Here is a 19813-nt window from a genome sequence, read left to right as displayed (position 1 = left end):
ATAATGCAATTTTGCAAAGGCGAGAATATGCATGTGTACGTTTTTCAAATGACATTTTCTCTAAATCTATACAGTAAAATCTAATGGTTCCTTGTGTACAAGTAGTCGGTACAACAGTTAGTATGGTCATATCAGTCAGTGCCTGAACTTATGTGAAATTCGGTCTATAGCCCACTTCAAAGTGCTGACATAATGCAATTTTGCATTATGTGACGGGATGGGAAAAATAAAACGACTTGTCCGACTTGAGGGCCGCGTTATGAAACGATGCGTCAGATAAACGATCGCACACATACGACAGAGCCTATAAACTCAACAAATGAATCCTATTTAACAGCCCGTTCCCTAGTAAATCATTTAATTTTTTTCGTTAAGTGACCGTAACATATCTTTGTTTTCCGTTCGTTCCTTGCAGAAACAACACAGACAGAATAAGCTTATTAATAATCAGACGGAAATCGTCGAGCGATGTCTTTTGTTCAGAAGCGTTTTCAATATGTGTGCAACAGTAGACATGCAAACGTTAAAGATTCTTAGAAAAAAATTCCAACGTCATGCAGCTCATTGTGACGTCATAAGAGAGATGACCTCTCCACCGTGGCCGTGTGTGTGTTCCTGTCCTGTGTTTGTGCGTGCGTGTGTTACGGACAGTGCTGTTAGCCTAGCAGAGGCGAGATGTTTGCATGTCATGAATATTCATAATAAGAGCCAAAATCTATCTATCAATGTAAGCACCAACAGAGGATCATGGGCATCAGGGCTCCGTTTCCCGATAACGATGCTCGTACGATAATTCTCACGATGGATCTTGCAAGCCATCGTAAATTTCTTTGGAGCGCTTCGAACGCGCGTTCACTGCACTCACGACGTTCGTAGGATTGTAACCGTCTACTGACACGGTGCTGAAATGGGCTCCGTAGGAGGGGGCGACGCAGGAATGATGCAGGAAAATGGGGTTAAAAAGCGTTAAAATATCTCCCCATCAAGGCCATCAACAGAATAGCCTACGAAACGATTAGACTGCAATAATATGAATGCTAAAGATATTAAAACACAATTGATTAGGCCTAGGCTGACATATGCTACATTAGTCCTTATCCTGAACGCACTACTACATTTTTCCAAGGCATTTTCCCCCCTGAAATAATTACAAAAATAGCTTGTGTGACAACTACATTTATCTTAATGTGCAGCAAAGAGCCGACTATCTGATTCCGCATAAGGTTTCATTGATTGGCGCGCAATTTAGAATCTATGATGTAAAACAAAAAATGCAACATTCCATTAATTCAGTAGCATTCAAACTCAGATTCTGGGCATTGAAACCCGGCTATTGCTGACCCGATTAGGAGAGCTTGGTCTAGATCCTGCCCATATTGTTGGGCAGGATGATGTATAGGCCTTTTTACACTGCCAAGCCGGACACCCGCATGCAAGAATGAGCTCACGTCTGAGTAAAGGCTACAAACAAAATTAACTATTTACAAGTACAAAAACTTCAACTTATTTTTCATTTTGCTGAGCACTTGTTTTTTATCCCGACAAAAGCCTCATAAGGAAAGTTCCTCTGCGTCTCTCGTAGGTCGTAGGCCTACCATCTTTCAAGGTATTTTTTAATGCGACTACATAACCTTCTCTCACATGATCAGCAGCTCGCGGATTTCACTTACCCCGAAACAGCCTGCCCTGGCCATCATATCCCTTCTTTTCCGGGTAGGCTATACTAGGTTATTAACTTATCCTGGAAATGATAATAGTATATTAAACAAATCCCAGCACCACACCAAAAGGAGGCAGCAAATCAGAGCTAAACATATCTATCTGCTCATTTCCACATGTAAGAGAGCAACAAACAGGTTTATAATATTTGGATGTTTTATTTTCTTTAAATCAAGCAGGTTACATTTCATTTGTTTTTACCCAATCTGATATTTGGAGGCATTTGCAAATATGCTCATAAATTACATGATTTGTAATCCCAAAGAATGAGGTGGTTAATGATCGATATTGGGATCAACAGTGATCACCCTACTAATGTAGGCATTACGTATGCAGGCAGAAAAAGAAAAGTTCCCAAAAGAGACGTTGACAGGCCCACAGAGAGCCTGGAGCTCACGGGACAACATTCACACACATTCTGCTTCATGAAGAGGTCAGATTATCGTCAGACCATAGACATTACATGCAAGGACACTGAACATTTGGCCGGATTACACATAGAAATGCAATCCAAAACAAAATGGGTAAAGATAAAGCATGTTTATTGATGCGGCAAACAAAGGTTCAAATATCCTCCAAAGCACTTCAAGCCCTCAAAGAATGAAACTCAAAACGCAGATGAGGTAAAAGAAGAAACTTCTAAATTAAAGTGGAGCGACCCAGGGACAAGTCTGGTTTGGGTTAAAAATTATGGATGGTTAACTTTGTGTAACGTGTTTGGACAAGCAAGTTTAGGTTTTAGGCAAGCGAGTTTAGGCAAGCGACTTCAGGTATTAGGCATGCGACTTCAGGCAAGTGAGTCAAGCTAAGCGAGTTTAGGTTTTATGCAAGCGAGTTTAGGTTTTATACAAGCGAGTTTAGCCAAGCGAGTACAGGCAAGCGAGTTTAGGTATTAGGCAAGCGAGTTTAGGCTAGCGAGTTTAGGCTAGCGAGTTTAGGCAAGCGAGTTTAGGCAAGCGAGTTTAGGCAAGCGAGTTCAGGTATTAGGCAAGCGAGTTTAGGCAAGCAAGTTCAGGTATTAGGCAAGCGACGCGAGTTTAGCCAAGCAAGTTCAGGTTTTATGCAAGCGAGTTTAGGTTTTATGCAAGCGAGTTTAGACAAGCGAGTTTAGGCAAGCAAGTTTAGGTAAGAGAGTCAAGTTACTTTAGGCCTCACTTTATTTGCGGTTAAATTGCGGCATTAGGTTTAGAAAGAAGGTTAAGATCCAGGCTCAGGTTTGCTTCCAGCCTCGTCCCTCTAGTCGCTCCCTATAAAGAGGGTTCCCAGCTACCGTGTTAAAATACAACAGCTGGGATTACAGATATGGAGTACAGAAATAAATGACAAAGATTGATTCAAACATTCTTCCCCCAAAATGTGGTGCAACATAAAATGGAGAAAATAATTACTTTCTCTCCATTGAAACCCAGTCATATCTTACTATCTCACGAGGTCCCGCCGCAAGGGGTGGACTTACGAGCTCTATAGAGTGTGCACTGTGTGTTGATGTTGGGTGTGGATTAATGTGCTGGTGTAGCCATCCAGGGATCCTCAGGGTTTATGGGAGTAGGACACACTGGTGTAGTTCAGTACTGTGAAGTAAATTGATGCAAAAAGTAGAATCAGTGTCAAGGGCAATCAAATGTCTATAAATGCAGGAACAGCCCCATCTGGTCTCAATCAGCATTTGATTTCATAGACTTAAATTAGCGAAAAAACAAGCATTTATTTATCGCAACAGTCCTAGTGCTGGAGAACCAGGTTTCAAAAAAATTCAATACGAGCCTCCAGGTGCATTGGAGTTACTGCATTTAATTAACTTTAATTTAATTAAGAGCACACTAGTCAGTGGAGATGTTCACAGAAAAGACTTGTCTTCAGACCTTTATAAAGATCAGGAGGGATTATATAATTGCCGTTTGACGCGTTAGGTCTGTTCAAGGAGGAAGTAAATATTTACCAGCGTTGGGTCTCTGCAACATGACACCCAGCTGCCGCACATCTGGTCTCCCTTTAAGTCGCCTGAAGGAGAGGTCAACTTAATTGAACCTAAGGGGAATGGGTCACAAGAAAAGGTAAGGATAAATCAAAGCTAAACATAGAAAGGATGAAAACAAGCATTGTCCAACATGGGGTTCGGCGATATTTTGATGTAAAAACATTTAGGTGTACGATCCAACCATCAAAAACAGGCTCTTCTTATCATGTTTCCAATGTACCCTGAGTTGCTATGCCCTCATCAGCCACCAGGTGGCAGACTTGATTTTGTCAGAAGGAGCAAAATAGCCATCCAGCTTGATTACAGCAAAAGTAGAGGAGCGAGTCAAAATAATGCGTTTGAGCACCTTCAGCCATTGGCTCTTGTTCAAGGACATCCCGCTGATTGGCTGAAGTCAGATCTTATTCTCTAGAAAGTTTGTTACAGAAGAAGCCCCTAGTATCAAAGCAACATACCCGCCAAACAAAACTAACCTTGTTGAATAAATGAAAATGTCTTCAAGATGGTCAATCCAGTATCTTACCGGTTCCACGTGGAGTCTCTAGTCGGCTGCGCTGCGGGCCTTAGGTCCGTCCTCTGCTCCGGGACGAGGTCTTGAGTATAAAGAACCTGTCAGTCATCAAGCTGCTTGGTCTCTTCAAAGAGGTGGAGGTTTGACCGCCTGCACCATGAGGACGCTGTGGATACGGTATGGGACCATTTATCAGCGGATCTGAACTGCAGAACTTTAAATCACATCAGCCGTAGATTTATGTACCTTCTCCGGAAAGATGAGTGGTCGTCAGCCCCTGAGCAGTGATCTTCATCCCCAGTGACTCCTTCAATCCTGCTGGAGCAAACACTCAGTTACCATTTGGAGATGACCCAGCTACCCTAGTGTACTCACTACTAAGTGATACAACCCAGTTCAGTGTTTCCCCCAGACAATGTCTTAGTCAAGGTGGGGGTCTTCGGTGAGGGTTTCGGTTCGCAATAATACATACAACCGCCTTTTCAATTGCATTCAAAATGCTTTATGGCACGACTATTGTTTTGAACATTATACAGTATTACCGACAAATTATTTATCTATATTTTTTGTACTTGAGGAAAGTATGTTTTATTTCCCTACGAGTTTTGCACTTTGTTATTGCATAATTATTTTTTTTATATATAATTTTTCTACATTGGTAGTCAAGGCGGGGCCCTACTGTTGTTAAGACGGCCTTAACCATATAGTGCTGGGGGAAACACTGCAGTTACTTGAGTTAAACATTAGAGTTTAGTCCCCAAATGGCGATACCACCAGTTCATGGCTGCGCTCTTTGATTTTCTCGTTGATCAGATTGACCTGGAGAAAGAGCTTACCTTCCATGGATGAGGAGCTGGTTGGTCTAATCACGAGCCGCCTTCGGACCTCCACCGCCGGATCCCCCAGCCGTCCTCCACCGCCGGGACCGTCTCCTCCAGGACCTCCACCGGGCCAACCGCCTGGACCTCCGCAACGTCGCCTCATTTCTTCTGAAATGTGACACAGGTTCTATTTGCACCCCGGACATTCCTCCCCGTTCATGATGCACTGGAGAAGAGTTTAGCTTTACTGGATGAGGAGCCGACGCCTCCAGGCCCTCCAGGACGCCGCCTCCGGGCCCTCCAGGACGCCGCCGCCGCCGCCTCCGGGCCCTCCAGGACGCCGCCGCCGCCTCCGGGCCCTCCAGGACGCCGCCGCCGCCGCCGCCGCCTCCGGGCCCTCCAGGACGCCGCCGCCGCCGCCTCCGGGCCCTCCAGGACGCCGCCGCCGCCGCCTCCGGGCCCTCCAGGACGCCGCCGCCGCCGCCGCCGCCTCCGGGCCCTCCAGGACGCCGCCGCCGCCGCCGCCGGGCCCTCCAGGACGCCGCCGCCGCCACCGCCTCCGGGCCCTCCAGGACGCCGCCGCCGCCGCCGCCGCCTCCGCCTCCGCCTCCGGGCCCTCCAGGACGCCGCCGCCGCCGCCGCCTCCGGGCCCTCCAGCACGCCGCCGCCGCCGCCTCCGGGCCCTCCAGGACGCCGCCGCCGCCGCCTCCGGGCCCTCCAGGACGCCGCCGCCACCTCCGGGCCCTCCAGGACGCCGCCGCCGCCGCCGCCTCCGGGCCCTCCAGGACGCCGCCGCCGCCTCCGGGCCCTCCAGGACGCCGCCGCCGCCTCCGGGCCCTCCAGGACGCCGCCGCCGCCTCCGGGCCCTCCAGGACGCCGCCACCGGGCCCTCCAGGACGCCGCCACCGCCGCCGCCGCCTCCGGGCCCTCCAGGACGCCGCCCAGTAAAAAAAAAAAAAAAAACGTCCAATTGGTCATTAGATTAGTCGACTAATCGATAAAATAATCGCCCGATTAATCGTTTGATAAATAATCGTTTACCCCCAGCCTTAATTGAAACCCAGTCATATCTTACGATCTCACGAGGTCCCGCCGCAAGGGGTGGACTTACGAGCTTTATAGAGTGTGCACTGTGTGTTGAAGTTGGGTGTGGATTAATGTGCTGGTGTAGCCATCCAGGGATCCTCAGGGTTTATGGGAGTAGGACACACTGGTGTAGTTCAGTACTGTGAAGTAAATTGATGCAAAAAGTAGAATCAATGTCAAGGGCAATCAAATGTCTATAAATGCAGGAACAGCCCCATCTGGTCTCAATCAGCATTTGATTTCATAGACTTAAATTAGCGAAAAAACAAGCATTTATTTACCGCAACAGTCCTAGTGCTGGAGAACCAGGTTTCAAAAAAATTCAATACGAGCCTCCAGGTGCATTGGAGTTACTGCATTTAATTAACTTTAATTAAGAGCACACTAGTCAGTGGAGATGTTCACAGAAAAGACTTGTCTTCAGACCTTTATAAAGATCAGGAGGGATTATATAATTGCCGTTTAACGCGTTAGGTCTGTTCAAGGAGGAAGTAAATATTTACCAGCGTTTGGGTCTCTGCACCATGACACCCAGCTGCCGCACATCTGGTCTCCCTTTAAGTTGCCTGAAGGAGAGGTCAACTTAATTGAACCTAAGGGGAATGGGTCACAAGAAAAGGTAAGGATAAATCAAAGCTAAACATAGAAAGGATGAAAACAAGCATTGTCCAACATGGGGTTCGGCGATATTTTGATGTAAAAACATTTAGGTGTACGATCCAACCATCAAAAACAGGCTATTCTTTTGCTATTGGCTGTTTCCAATGTACCCGAGTTACTATGCCCTCATCAGCCACCAGGTGGCAGACTTGATTTTGTCCGCCGCCGCCTCCGGGCCCTCCAGGACGCCGCCGCCGCCGCCTCCGGGCCCTCCAGGACGCCGCCGCCTCCGGGCCCTCCAGGACGCCGCCTCCGGGCCCTCCAGGACGCCGCCGCCGGGCCCTCCAGGACGCCGCCTCCAGGCCCACCGACTCCAGGACCTCCAGGTTGGCCTCCACCTCCAGGCCCGCCGTTGCCTCCAGGACCGCCGTTGCCTCCAGGACCTTGGCCGTCTCCAGGCCTTCCAGGTTGGCCACCTCCAGGCCCTTCTGAAATGTGAGACACAAGTTCCAGTTGCACACTGGAACATTTCTCCCCTTTCATCATGGATGCACTGAAGATGAGTTTAACTTCACTGGATGAGGAGCCGCCACCTGGCCCTCCATGCCGCCCCTTCCAGGTTGGACGCCTCCAGGACCTCCAGGCCACCGCCGCCTCCAGGCTGGCCTCTGCCTCCCTGGCCTCTGCCTCCAGGACCTCCGCCTCAGTCCTTCTGAAAGGCGAATGACACATTCCATTTGCACACAGCACATTTCTCCCCGTACATGATGCAGATAATCAACTCCTCCTCTGCTTTAGCTCCCACAGATCTCACTGATGCCCTACTGTGCAGTCTTGAGTGAGGTATTATTTAACCCAACAGCCAGCCACACACACCTAGCCTACATCCTGGAGCTGGTCCTAGTGACTGAGAATGCATCTGACATTTTTCAGAACACCTCAGAGTTGCTGTGGCTGCATGTCAAAGTTTTTATTCTAAACAATTCACCAAGCCTAGAAAAAATGTGCAGCTGTGCAGTTCCGTGTCTCACCGTTCTGCATCCGTTGGGCTGCACGGCTCCCGGCCTTCCCTCCACCTGCAGCGAGCGCCTCCAGACGACCGCCATGGACCTCACGTCGAGCACCTCCAGACGACCGCCACGGACCTCCAGACGAGCACCTCCAGACGACCGCCTCCATCACCTCTACTGAAACAAGACAAAATCTATTTAAACACTGGAGATTTTTTTCTCCTCGCTCACTCAGATGTCAGTAGCTTATCTTCTTTCATTCTGTGCGTTCTTGAGAAGTATCATTTCCTATAAACTCCCAAACCCAGCCACACATCTAATCTTCATAAGGACACTAGTCCTAGTGGCTGAGAACGCTTGGCTAACAAGCCAATCACAACCAATGACTGAATTCCAGTTTTATTCTGAACCGTTTGACCACGCCAAGGAGGAGTTTATAGGATGTGCAGTTCCACGGCTCACCCGTCTGTTCCTGTAGGACTGAACGGCTCCTGGCCAACATCCACCTGCAGCTCCCAGCTCCAGACCCGCTCTGTTGAAGCCTCTGGGAGTACAATCCGCTCCTGAACAAAAACAACTGTTCATAAATCATTTGGTACTCTGCAATCCTTGGAAATATTATGAAGCATGAGCTCGAATAGAAAATGTTCAAATCCTGTATAATGATTAATTGTTGTACAAATGTGTATAGTTCTATTGATTACTTTTTTACTTCTATAAAACATTTCATGAATAGTGGGAAACTACACAAGAAAAGTAAATGAATGCGGTTTTAACGCGGTTATATTAGTAAAGCAAGTCTTACCCAAAAAGTAAATAAATGCTGACCACATTTTATCATTATTATTATTAACTATTTAGTGCTTCACTAAATTCCTATAGCAAGTGGAAACGTTACTCTCCTTCATTGGTGATGTTCATGTTCCTCGATATCTTTCAATGGACTCGTTGTGAAATCCTTCTGGATCCTCTGCGTCGAAGTGCGTTGTTCAATTTCCAAGGGGCGTGTCTAAAGGGCGCGATCTAAAATGGGTCGATGCTATGCTATTGGATACGGCCTCGACTAATCATAGCATTGGAACGGGTGATGCAGAAATATATATTCCTCAAAATCTTTGAGTAGTAGTCGTTCGTTCTTTTAGTGAGCATATACAGTCTTTAGTTCACTAACTTCCATCTTTGTTGTTGAAACACCTCTACATGTTGCGTATATCCAACCTCACATTAGATAGCCTAAAGGGTTGCTATTGGTCGGTCTATTTCGTACCGGGCAGAAAACGTTACATAACGGAGGGGCGCCTGACCGCATCTTTGAAGAGCAAATTATATACGAGGTCCGTCTAGTTCCGAAGCTATTGGTGAAATACGCAAAACGAATATTGAAATGTTAATTTTGGCATTTAATTTGCATCTACATTTTGCCAGTGAAGGAGTTTAGGTTTGCCAATCCGAGGTCTAACAGGCAGTAAACATGTTCATTAAAATACAAATGCAAAGTCCACAGAACATACGCGAATAAAAACCACATTGCACAACCAGCGGTCAACAGCAGCAGCAAGTGTATTGAAAGTAGAAAAGTAGTAAAAAGAAGAATAGAATTGGGAGAGTGGTGTGCAAGTCAGACACCGCATCTAACCCAGGACCACCTTGCAGATCACAAGCAGCAAACCTACCAGACCAACCAAACACACATCAACAGGCCCCCAGTCAGTAGGGTCAGTCAGACAGGTTTCCACAGAAGGGCTCAGTGGGGTTATGGGTTGAGCAAAAACAGACCCCTTTCTTCCTTCCACAAGTTTCCATCCTGGATTTTTTGGACATGTGGAGTCGGACATGTTTCAAGTTATCCGTGGATTCCTGAGGGCAGTGAAGTATCTGCAGAAGGTGACGTCCAGGTCCAGCGGTCTGCCGCATTGACCACGAGATCTTTAACCGAGTGGGACCGCCTCGGTTTGTAGTAGGCCTAGAACAGTTTGTGTTTAACAGCGTGGAGGTCCTTGTTTCCATCAGAGTTGCTGCAGTTCTTCCATGCTGCTTCCACAGTGAGCAGAGGACACTTCCCAGTGTGGTGGTCGGTACTGTAGCGGTCCGCAGCGTTAGTTAGTCAGTCGATCCCATAGATAAACCACTCAACACAAACTACCACTTCCATCAGCAAATCCACATTAACCTCCAGCGGTAAAACATGTACAATAGAGGGGCGAGAACAGACGATAGGAGGAGATGGGGAGAGTGTAACATTGCTCATTGCTCAGCAGTGCTCATGAAGGAAGGAAGTACCCCTCGTTACTCACTGCGGGGGTCCCGGTGGCGGGGGTCCACGTCGGTGGCCACGATGTCCGGATTGTTCAGCCCACGCAATCCAACGCAAAATAAACGATTAACATCCGTCACGGTGGGGGCGCTTTATGAGGAGAGGCGGGGGAGACGCAGCTGAAATCAATTAAGAACTAGTGACCTCCAGAAGAACGTGATTGGTTGTGAGCGAGAAGCTCGAGACGAGAGACTGCATAACCATAACTTGAAAATGTAGCAAGTTATGGTTATTTATAAAGTACATACAGTACCACTACCAACACAATGTTATGGGTGAGCAGCTGACTGGCAAGATGTCCGCAAGTGCTGACATTCTAGACGCCGCCGTAAGACAGCTACACACGTAGGTGAAGGGTTTTATTTTGAAAACGTTGTGAGATACCACCCAAAGGCTGTTTAGAGTAAAGGCGCACGAAGATTTTGTGTGACGGCTGGTTTAACCGCGGATGAACGAATGGCGGCTCACTTGACCGCAGTCGTGACAGGTCCATACGAAAGAGGCTGGACCTTTTTACAGTCAGTCCCACGAGTTTGGCCCAAACAGTGAGAAGCGATTAGTGGCTTTGGAGTAAAGCAAAAAGAGCGAAAACTACTTTTCCCAGCAGCGCATTAAACCGGTGAGACGTCCGGTCCGACCACCAACCCGGAAGTGTGAACTGCGAAGTGGAAGCCAGAAATATTTTGCCAGCTGGCTAACGTCAACTACAATGTGGTTTCTAACACTAACAGTAAGATTGTTTGATCATTTATTTGTTTCGAAAAACCATTAAGAATCGGATGGTTTCGTATCACGACACCGACGAGTATAGTAGATGAGGGATTATTTCTGCGATGGTGAAGCAACACCAGCAGTCGGACTGGAGTCGAACTCGCTAACCAGGTTGTTGAAACTGGTCCAAACTACGCGATATACAAACCTTTTCGTCCAGTCAACACGTGTTTTTATTGACGCTTTTTAGTGGGCAGATATATTTTGTTCATTGATATAGAAGTGACGATTGCCTTCCCGTGTGCAAGCAGAATTTATAAAGAGACGATATGTTTCTATGTTAAGTGTCGCGTCAGCTGAAAGCTTTACTTAAATAACAAGAGGAGCATTGACCCTACAGGTTAGAATAATGGACGCTATCCGTTTTGGATGGGAAACCAAACACACCAACCATTTGGCGTATTAACTACAGAACAAGACCTTCCATTATGATGAGTAACCTCAGTTTACTTCCCCGTTAAAATGATGCATCTTGTGTCATCGTGTGTTTTTATGAGTCATCAGTTACAGGTGCATCGCCGGCTCTACCAAACTCCTCCTGAGACCATTATATCTGTCGGGCAAAACATCCTCGTGTGTATGTTTTAATGTCTTATTTTTTGTTACAAGGATCTCATACTTTTAACACGATTGCAGATTTTTTCTGAAGTACTGCGGGTTGTAAATTTGACTACCAGCTTACCTGCTGGACTGTAGAATGATAACGCCTGACGCCAGTCAAACTGATTACCGTCGTCTTCATTCTTGTTCTACCAGTACCCGTCTGTGCAATTTGACAGATGGAGACGTTTTGGTTCTGATAGTGATGCAATTGTTTGACAAATTGTGATGTTATGACGATCAAGTCATGGTTCTGATGGTGATGGCATGGTTCTGATGGTGATGTCGTGATTGTGACGGTGATGTCGTGTTTTTGTTGGTGATGTCGTAATGGCGGTAATGATCTGGTTGTGATGCTGATGCTCTTGAAGTTGTGTCTGTGATGCCGGTGCTGACATGATGGTGTTGATGCTGGTGGGGATATGGTGGTGTTGCTGTAGATGCTGATGGTGAAATGATGGTGTTGCAGTGGATGCTGGTGGGGATATGGTGGTGGTGATATGTATGTTTGTGTGCCTGCTGGTAGTGATATGCGTTGGTGGGGACATGTGGTGATATGAAGGTGTTGGCTGTGTTATGAGAGTGATATGATGGTGTCGGTGGTGTTGGTGGTGACATGCTGGTGCTGGGGGTGATATGATGATGGTGATATGATGGGTTTGGTGGTGATATTATGGTGTTATTATGGTGATATGATGGTGTTGGTTGTGATATGATGGAGGGGGTGATATGATTTTGTTGGTGGTGATATGATGGTGTTGGGGGTGATATGATGATGGTGTAGGTGGTGGTGATATGATGGTGGAGACATGATGGTGATATGATGTTGGAGACATGATGGTGATATGATGTTGGAGACATGATGGTGATATGATGTTGGAGACATGATGGTGATATGATGTTGGAGACATGATGGTGATATGATGTTGGAGACATGATGGTGATATGATGTTGGAGACATGATGGTGATATGATGTTGGAGACATGATGGTGATATGATGTTGGAGACATGATGGTGATATGATGTTGGAGACATGATGGTGATATGATGGTGTCGTACCCTGCAGCTGCTGAGCCCAGTGTCGCCTTAGTGCCAGAGCCCGCGTCCCCGGGGGCCCGCCGTCATGGCGCTCATCGAGGGGGTGGGAGATGAGGTCACCCTGCTGTTTGGGCTCCTGCTGGTCCTGATGGTGCTGGTCCTGGCCTGGGCCTCCACCCACACCGCTGAAACCGCAGAGAGCATCTTCAGCCCCCCCACCGCCGCCAGCGCCAGCTCCTCTCTGGAACAGCACGCCACCCTCGCCGCCACCACCACCACCACCACCACCACCGTCTCCTCCGACGCCGGCTCACAGACTCTGGCCCCGCCTCCCGGAGAGGAGGGCAAGACGGACGGCGTGGAGGGGGAGAGGAGTGCGGGAGGGGGAAATGGTGGAGAAGGAGGAGCAGCAGATGCCGCCGGAGAGGGGGAGGAGGCGGGGGAGGACGGAGGAGAAAGGAGCGTGTTGGGAGACGGGCTGAGGCGCAGAGAGGCGGTCGCCCCACAAGAAACAGGCGGGGAGGGCCAAGGGCAGAGGAACATGGTGGTCCGCCTGAAGTTCCTCAACGACACGGAGAGGCTGGCCCAAGTTGAGCCCCAGGACACCATCGGATACATCAAACGGTAGCGCAAATACTCTACATACTGTACCCTGCTCTACTCGCACTACTAAACTCTCTAATGCAAAACTATACGCTGTAAAACAATAGTATTTATTCACTGCAGTATTCAGTTGCTCTCTAATGCAATTCTAGACCCTGCAGTACTCACACCGCTATTCTCTAATGCAAAGCTATTACCGGCAGTACTCACAATAATATACTCTCTAAGTATATTATTGTGAGTCTATACTCTCTTGTTTTGTTTATAACATTTAGTCACTTAGCAGAAGCTGTTATCTAGAGCAACACCAAGTGATTGACAATCGAATTTGGACTAAACCCTTGTCACAGAGGTGTCGCGTGAGGACAAACACCGGTGTCACTCACAGGTAGTAGACTAGACTCGTGAGGATGGCACACATTGACCATGGACCACATAGGCATATATACAGTTGTCGTCACTAGTTTAGACAACTACATGTGCCCTGGTACATACCAGGGCACAGGAGCCACACCTGTGTTTCTCTTAACGTGACGCCTCTGTGATAAAGGGTCTCTTGACCGAGGATCGACCTGACCGCCACCCCCCCCCCCTCCCTCCCCCACCAGGACGTACTTCGCGGGCCAGGAGCACCAGGTGCGGCTCATCTACCAGGGCCAGCTGCTGCAGAACGACGCCCAGACGCTGGCCTCCCTCAACCTGGCCCACAACTGCGTGCTCCACTGCCACATCTCCCAGCATGCAGCGCGCAGCACGCCGGTGGGAGCCCCTCCCACCCACCAGGTTCAGGTGGCGCTCAACGTGGGCAGCCTGATGGTGCCCCTGTTCCTGCTCATGCTGTCGGTGCTGTGGTACTGCCAGATCCAGTACCGGCACTTCTTCACCGCGCCCGCCACCGCCTCCCTGGTGGGCGTCACCATCTTCTTCAGCCTGGTGGCGTTCAGCGTCTACCGCCGCTGAAGGCCACACCCCCTCCCTCCCTAAAAGACACGCCCATCCCCATGAAGTCACATGCCTTCTCCTTCCCTCCTCAAGCCTCGCCCCCTCCCTCAAGCCCCACCCACATAACAGGCTCCTCCACATCAAGCTACACCCCTGGCTCCATGAAGCCACGGCCCCTACCTGCTCTCAACCAATGCCTCCCGCAATTCTCTCGCGCTAGCTAGCTAGGCTGCTTTCTACTTTGCTATAACTGCATCTTTGCCTGTTTGCCGTAATGCAGAAGAACGCACGCAGGAGCGGCTGCGCTATGACCCAAACCAACTTCCTGTATCCTGACCTTAGCCCCGCCTCCGCAGCCCCACACCTCTAACCTTGTGGGCCTCTGAGCTCCAGTGAGAAAGACTGCTCCGGCTTGCCGTTAAGAGTCTGTTGGCCCCCCCCCCCCCCCTTCATTTGCTACGCTGGACGGTACTCGAGGGGAGACGTCGCCGTGACGACCGAGCTGGAGAGATTAGCGTTTTTGTTTGGTTTATTTAGATGATTACAGTTGACTCATGGTGCCTGGTGTCGCTGCCTGTGTCGTCCAGCCCAGACCGGGCTGGCATGTAGCACAGGAGCATTTCTGTCTGTCTTTCTGTCCGTCAGTCTGCTCACTAATTGACGAACACCCACGAACACCCCTCTCCACAACTCCCCTGTCTGTCTCTCTCTCTATCATTGATACTAGGATAATCTACAGAGGGACTGTTTGTCTGCCATTATGGAAGTGTAAAATCTTTAGTGTAAAATAACACTTTTGAGGAAAAATTAGTTATATTAAATATTTCTTTTATTTATACTTGTTGTCTTTGCTTTTTTGCCATGTAGCCGCCAAACATTGGACATTTTCCAAATACAAACATATAATCGAGGAGTGTTCGATTATATTGTGGTTGACTGGGACCGGTTGTGCCTACTCTCCCAGAATCCCATGGGGCGGGAAGTCATCGTTTAGTGACATCACACATATAGATAGATAGATAAGTCTACCCAGTGGACTGTACTAAAAACATCGAGGGGAACACTCCCACTGGTGATATCACTTTGGGGCAGAGGTCAGCTGTAGGTAGCTGTAGTATATCAGACAATAATAGTTTGTTTCATCAATAGCATAATGAGGTGTAGAGTTACAAATTAAAAGTCTGTACATCCCTGATAGTGGATTCTCCCGGTTGGAAGGTCATTTTGGGTCTTCTTCCCAATTGTCAACAGACCAACGCCTACGGGTGCTCCTACTAAACACACGTTATACGTAATGGGCAAAGTCTAGTCAACATTTTACCTTTAGCAGACGCTTTTATCCAAAGTGACTTACATGGAGTGTGAACGTCTTTCCGTGCTGGTGCAGCCAATCTATAATCAAGCAGAAAATAATAGACCATTAAAAACATTCATAATTTGGAGAAAAAAACGTTTGAGATTTTTCGCCCAGATTCCTTATTTTTTTAACGTTCCTTGTAGAAATATAATACTGGCTAGTAAAGCTCGAGGTATTGCAACTAAACTGCTTGTAGAACCTGCAAGCAGTTTATGTTTGCGAACCTGCCCGTTGTGAGGTAGAAGTAGGTCCTACTGTGGTATTTCTGGTCGCCACAGGGTGGCAGTGCAGTCCAAACTGTCTAATAGTTGACTGGTTATTATCCTAGATCCATAAAGGGCACAGTTTGGCTGGTAAAGTCAGAGCGTGTGCGTGTCTGGCTGTGTGTTTTTTAACACGTTTCATTTGTTGAAAAGTGTATGACTTAAATGTGAAAGGAAAACTTATTTTCACAACACCTGTGAGACCGCAGGTGTTATGGACCAGAGAGTGTAAAAAGAACAATAAACTCACACTTATAGCTTCTGGTTTCTGAGAATTCAAACGGTAGCTAAACACATTATGTTCCCATGGGGCCTATTCTTGGGGGGGCCTCAAAATGACTGGAAACAGGATATGAAAATAATCAATGCCCATCACTGTGTGTGTGTGTGTGTGTGTGTGTTTCGTTTAGCTGTGTGTGTGTGTGTGTTTCGTTTAGCTGTGTGTGTGTGTGTGTGTTTCGTTTAGCTGTGTGTGTGTGTTTCGTTTAGCTGTGTTTGTGTGTGTGTGTGTGTGTGTGTGTGAAGGTGTGTGCGTGTGTGTGTTGTAAACAATCAGATTGCTGCAACAGGAAGTGGATCACTGTGTGGTTTCATCTCCTCCAGTTCTGAGTACACCGCGCCACAACACAGCTCAGCAGACACGCCACCCGCCGCAACAAGGGGATCAAACTCCTTCCAGTTAACCCTGTGTTGTCATAGAGACCTTGAACCTAGACCACAGTCTGGACTGTAGAGCTGTGGAGGTAGGCCTCCCCCCTAGACCCGGTCTGGACCATAGCCCTCCCCCTAGACCCCGGTCTGGACCATAGGCCTCCCCCCTAGACCCCGGTCTGGACCATAGCCCTCCCCCCTAGACCCGGTCTGGACCATAGGCCTCCCCCCTAGACCCGGTCTGGACCATAGCTCTCCCCCTAGACCCCGGTCTGGACCATAGCCCTCCCCCCGGTCTGGACCATAGCCCTCCTCCCTAGACCCCGGTCTGGACCATAGCCCTCCCCCCTAGACCCCGGTCTGGACCATAGGCCTCCCCCCTAGACCCCGGTCTGGACCATAGGCCTCCCCCCTAGACCCGGTCTGGACCATAGGCCTCCCCCTAGACCCAGGTCTGGACCATAGGCCTCCCCCTAGACCCAGGTCTGGACCGCAGAGCTCCAGACCTGCCTCAAGGTCAGTTCCACCTTGGAATAAGGATGAATTGTGATTTGTTTTTAAACACGGTAGTACCATTGAAGAATATGGAATCGTGTCACCTTTTAAAAAAATATTTTATTCTCAGATCATCAAACATTTTTGAACAAAAAAGGTTTGGCTTTGTACAAGTGGCAGCATTCAGATATTATGGGATACGTCTTGACACATCATTCATATGTACATTAAAATTTTGGAATCTAGAAGACCCTTTTAAATAATACATAAACCCTTTCATGTTTTTAGATCTCCAGCAATATATACATAATGAACCTAAAACACTAGAGACTCTGAGAACCAAGACAAGGTCACAACTAAACAGAGCGGGAACCAGAGTTTCCTCTATTCGTCTGTCCCCAGTTGACCATGTCCACAGTCACACAAACAACAGTGTCAGTGTTAACCTGCAACAGAGAAGCCAGCGCTGTCGCTGAATGGACTCTGTCGGCCTGGGGGTCAAGAGAGAAGGGGATTGTCCTGAAAGGGTTTAAAGCGACAGAGTGGGGGTGTTGTCCGGGTACGATAGCATGGAGGCCCGCGACAGAGGGGCTTTATTGCTGAGGTTACTGAGTGGACGCGTGGACGGCCAACACCGGTACGCCTGGAGAACCCTCACCATGTCCTTCTGGAACCGCACCCCCACAAAGGCGTAGAGGAAGGGATTGATGCACGCATGCACATAGGCCAGGCTCTTCAGCAACTGCCCCGCGATGTCAAGGCGCTTGATCTGGTCGCAGTTGGCCATGGTCACGTTGTTGGCCAGTGTGGCCTCCAGCATCAGGCTGCAGTTGTACGGCAGCTTGGAGAGGACAAACACCGCCACCACCACAAGGATGACGCGCATGGCCTTGTGCTTGCCAAAGTTGCGGGCCTTCAGAAGAGTGTAGACGATCATGGAGTAACAGAACACCATGATGAGGAAGGGCAGGCAGAAACCCATAATAATCTGAATAGCCAGTACCAGGACCTTGGTTCTGTTCCCATTCCCTCCAGGGAACACCATCCTGCAGTACTTTGTCTCCTCATAATCCTTGATGTTGGAGAAGATAAACTCTGGGAGGGCCAGGAGGAGAGCCAGCAGCCACACAGCACCGCAAACCAGCTTGCTGTAGCAGAGCCGCTGGCTTTTGGAGTTCTGTGCGCTGGTGGTCTTCACGATCACCACGTAGCGGTCTGCGCTGATGCAGGTGAGCAGCATTGTGCTGCTGAACAGGTTGATCTTGTACAGGGCCGAGTTGACCCTGCAGAGGCCCAGACCGAAGTTCCAACCCTGGGCAGCCTCTGTCGCCCAGAGGGGCAGCGTGCCCAGGAAGAGCAGGTCGGCCACAGCCAGATTCAGTAGGTACACGTCCGTCATGGTCTTCAGACGCTGGCGGAGGTGAAGGAAGGTCCACACCACCATCAGGTTGCCAAGCCCACCCACCACGGCGATGGTCCAGTAGAGGGGGGGTTCATACTGGGCTCTAAAGGCTCTGGCGGCGAAGCGGTCACAGTAAAACCCTGAGTAATCATCATAGTCGTCGTCTGTTGGAGTGATGGAGCCATAGTCCATGGTTGATGTCACCATGGACGTATAGTCCAGAGTAGAGGAATCCTGAGGAAACAGGAATAACAGAGACTGCTGTTTAAAATCATCCAGACAAAGAGATAATCAGATGGCAAAGAGTGGAGACACTGGGACAGGTTAGTGTAGTGGCTAGTTACTTCTAGGAACAAAAAAAAAGGTACTGGGTTAGATTCCCAAGGCTTGCAATCTATCAGTAATCATCTAGAGCCTAACCCCTTCATGTAAATTTAAAAAGTGACCCCTCTTAACAAGCATTTACTAAGGGGTATCAATAAGAAATCATATGGTTTCCTACCTGGATCGCCCAAGCGGTGCTCATTTCAGCAGTTGATGTCATCTTTGAAGAAAGACGTGAACAAGCTCGGAGTGAGGGGGGATATCCAAAGATATTTTGATATTTCCACTTTGCAAAACAAATGCAATTAAGTCACAAAGTGCATCCTCTTAACAATGTCCTTGACTAGGCTTTCATGCAGAGTGTGAGCGAATAAGCACATGAATAATGACAGTAAAGTTGGACCAAAACATTACTATTGCACCAGTAATATATATTGTTTTGATATATTATATGATATATATATTAAATATAAATGTGTACAGATAAAGGGTACACTTACGTTTGAGCTGAGCAGGCATATGTCAGAAGTAGGGTTTGCGGTGTGTGATACTCGTGCCGCTGACTTAGAGAAGTCTGATAGTAGACTGGGAGGGAACAGTGGTGACGTTGTGGGTGGAAGACAAAAGTAGAAGTATCTCACGCTACCTGCCCCCCTCCAGACTCTGACGTATCCCGACTGTGATTTAGTCATTTTGTCATAGCAGCAGTTTGACCCTCTAGGGGCCTCACAGGGTCTGTAGGCAGCATGGAGGAGGGCTCGGCATCCTGCTCAAGGACGCCTGTTAGGTAGAAGGGGGATTGGGGTTTGAACCCAGACCTTTTTTTGACCATTTTCCTCTCGAGCATCTTCTTATGCTATTCTCCTATTTATTTGCCTATTCTCTTCATCGTCTTAAATCATATTATTTATCTTTGACATATTCTATATATTCTATCTTTCGCATGCTTCAATGATCTATGATCGTGATTAACTTTTTTGTCATTTGATCTATCTTCAACATATTCTGTATCTTCAACGATTTACATTAACTATTTTCAGCATATTATATTATGTATCTTCATCACATTATATTATCTTCAGTGCATCATTTTTTGCATCTTCAGCATATTATATTTTGTATCTTCAACATTGAAAGTGTGTCAACAGTAGCTGTGTTGGAAATCGTTCCCTATTCACTCACTCACTATTCCCTATATAGTGTTTATGATATAGTGTACTATATAGGGAACTAACAAAGGAGAATTCAAACCAGCTCCACAGGTGCTCTGAGTGAAACTAGGAGGCGTCATCGTGACCTGGGGTGAAGATAAGCTTGTCGATTTCGA

The 19813-nt window shown here is 48.0% G+C and overlaps 3 protein-coding genes across 4 annotated transcripts; 1 reads left to right on the top strand and 2 right to left on the bottom strand.

The window, feature by feature from the left end:
- Positions 1–6204: 6204 nt before the first annotated feature.
- LOC132463218 (uncharacterized) lies at positions 6205–9390 on the bottom strand. The gene is made up of 6 exons (XM_060059191.1): positions 8188–9390; positions 7747–7902; positions 7291–7427; positions 6886–7203; positions 6619–6708; positions 6205–6255 (listed from the first exon to the last, which is right to left on the bottom strand). The coding sequence occupies exons 1-5, from the start codon at positions 8315–8317 to the stop codon at positions 6694–6696; spliced, it is 756 nt and encodes a 251-aa protein (XP_059915174.1). The 5' UTR covers positions 8318–9390; the 3' UTR covers positions 6205–6255; positions 6619–6693.
- A 1224-nt stretch (positions 9391–10614) lies between these two features.
- On the top strand, positions 10615–14832 carry tmub1 (transmembrane and ubiquitin-like domain containing 1). The gene is made up of 3 exons (XM_060059190.1): positions 10615–10769; positions 12478–13073; positions 13661–14832. The coding sequence occupies exons 2-3, from the start codon at positions 12535–12537 to the stop codon at positions 14010–14012; spliced, it is 891 nt and encodes a 296-aa protein (XP_059915173.1). The 5' UTR covers positions 10615–10769; positions 12478–12534; the 3' UTR covers positions 14013–14832.
- A 2028-nt stretch (positions 14833–16860) lies between these two features.
- ccr9a (chemokine (C-C motif) receptor 9a) lies at positions 16861–19116 on the bottom strand. 2 transcript variants are annotated; one of them, XM_060059146.1, is made up of 3 exons: positions 18987–19116; positions 18665–18772; positions 16861–18396 (listed from the first exon to the last, which is right to left on the bottom strand). In XM_060059146.1, the coding sequence occupies exons 2-3, from the start codon at positions 18704–18706 to the stop codon at positions 17290–17292; spliced, it is 1149 nt and encodes a 382-aa protein (XP_059915129.1). In that variant the 5' UTR covers positions 18707–18772; positions 18987–19116; the 3' UTR covers positions 16861–17289. The 2 variants fall into 2 exon arrangements, with proteins under 2 accessions (XP_059915129.1, XP_059915130.1); XM_060059147.1 differs by having other exon boundaries at positions 18665–18706; positions 18987–19094.
- Positions 19117–19813: the final 697 nt, after the last annotated feature.

The sequence above is a fragment of the Gadus macrocephalus genome, chromosome 8, assembly GCF_031168955.1.
Source record: "Gadus macrocephalus chromosome 8, ASM3116895v1".
In the NCBI taxonomy this organism is placed as follows: Eukaryota; Metazoa; Chordata; class Actinopteri; order Gadiformes; family Gadidae; genus Gadus; species Gadus macrocephalus.
This window is presented reverse-complemented; position numbering and strand designations above follow the sequence as displayed.

Excerpts from the sequence above, each read along its gene's own strand:
- ccr9a (XM_060059146.1), bottom strand. The coding sequence starts at position 18,706 with ATGACATCAACTGCTGAAATGAGCACCGCTTGGGCGATCCAG. Across the intron at positions 18,397-18,664 it reads GCACCGCTTGGGCGATCCAG|GATTCCTCTACTCTGGACTA; the intron begins GTAGGAAACCAT and ends CTGTTTCCTCAG.
- LOC132463218 (XM_060059191.1), bottom strand. The coding sequence starts at position 8,317 with ATGATTTATGAACAGTTGTTTTTGTTCAGGAGCGGATTGTACTCCCAG. Across the intron at positions 7,428-7,746 it reads AGCCCAACGGATGCAGAACG|AAGGACTGAGGCGGAGGTCC; the intron begins GTGAGACACGGA and ends TTCGCCTTTCAG. Across the intron at positions 7,204-7,290 it reads AGGTGGCGGCTCCTCATCCA|AAGGGCCTGGAGGTGGCCAA; the intron begins GTGAAGTTAAAC and ends CTCACATTTCAG.
- tmub1 (XM_060059190.1), top strand. The coding sequence starts at position 12,535 with ATGGCGCTCATCGAGGGGGTGGGAGATGAGGTCACCCTGCTGTTTGGG. Across the intron at positions 13,074-13,660 it reads ACCATCGGATACATCAAACG|GACGTACTTCGCGGGCCAGG; the intron begins GTAGCGCAAATA and ends CTCCCCCACCAG.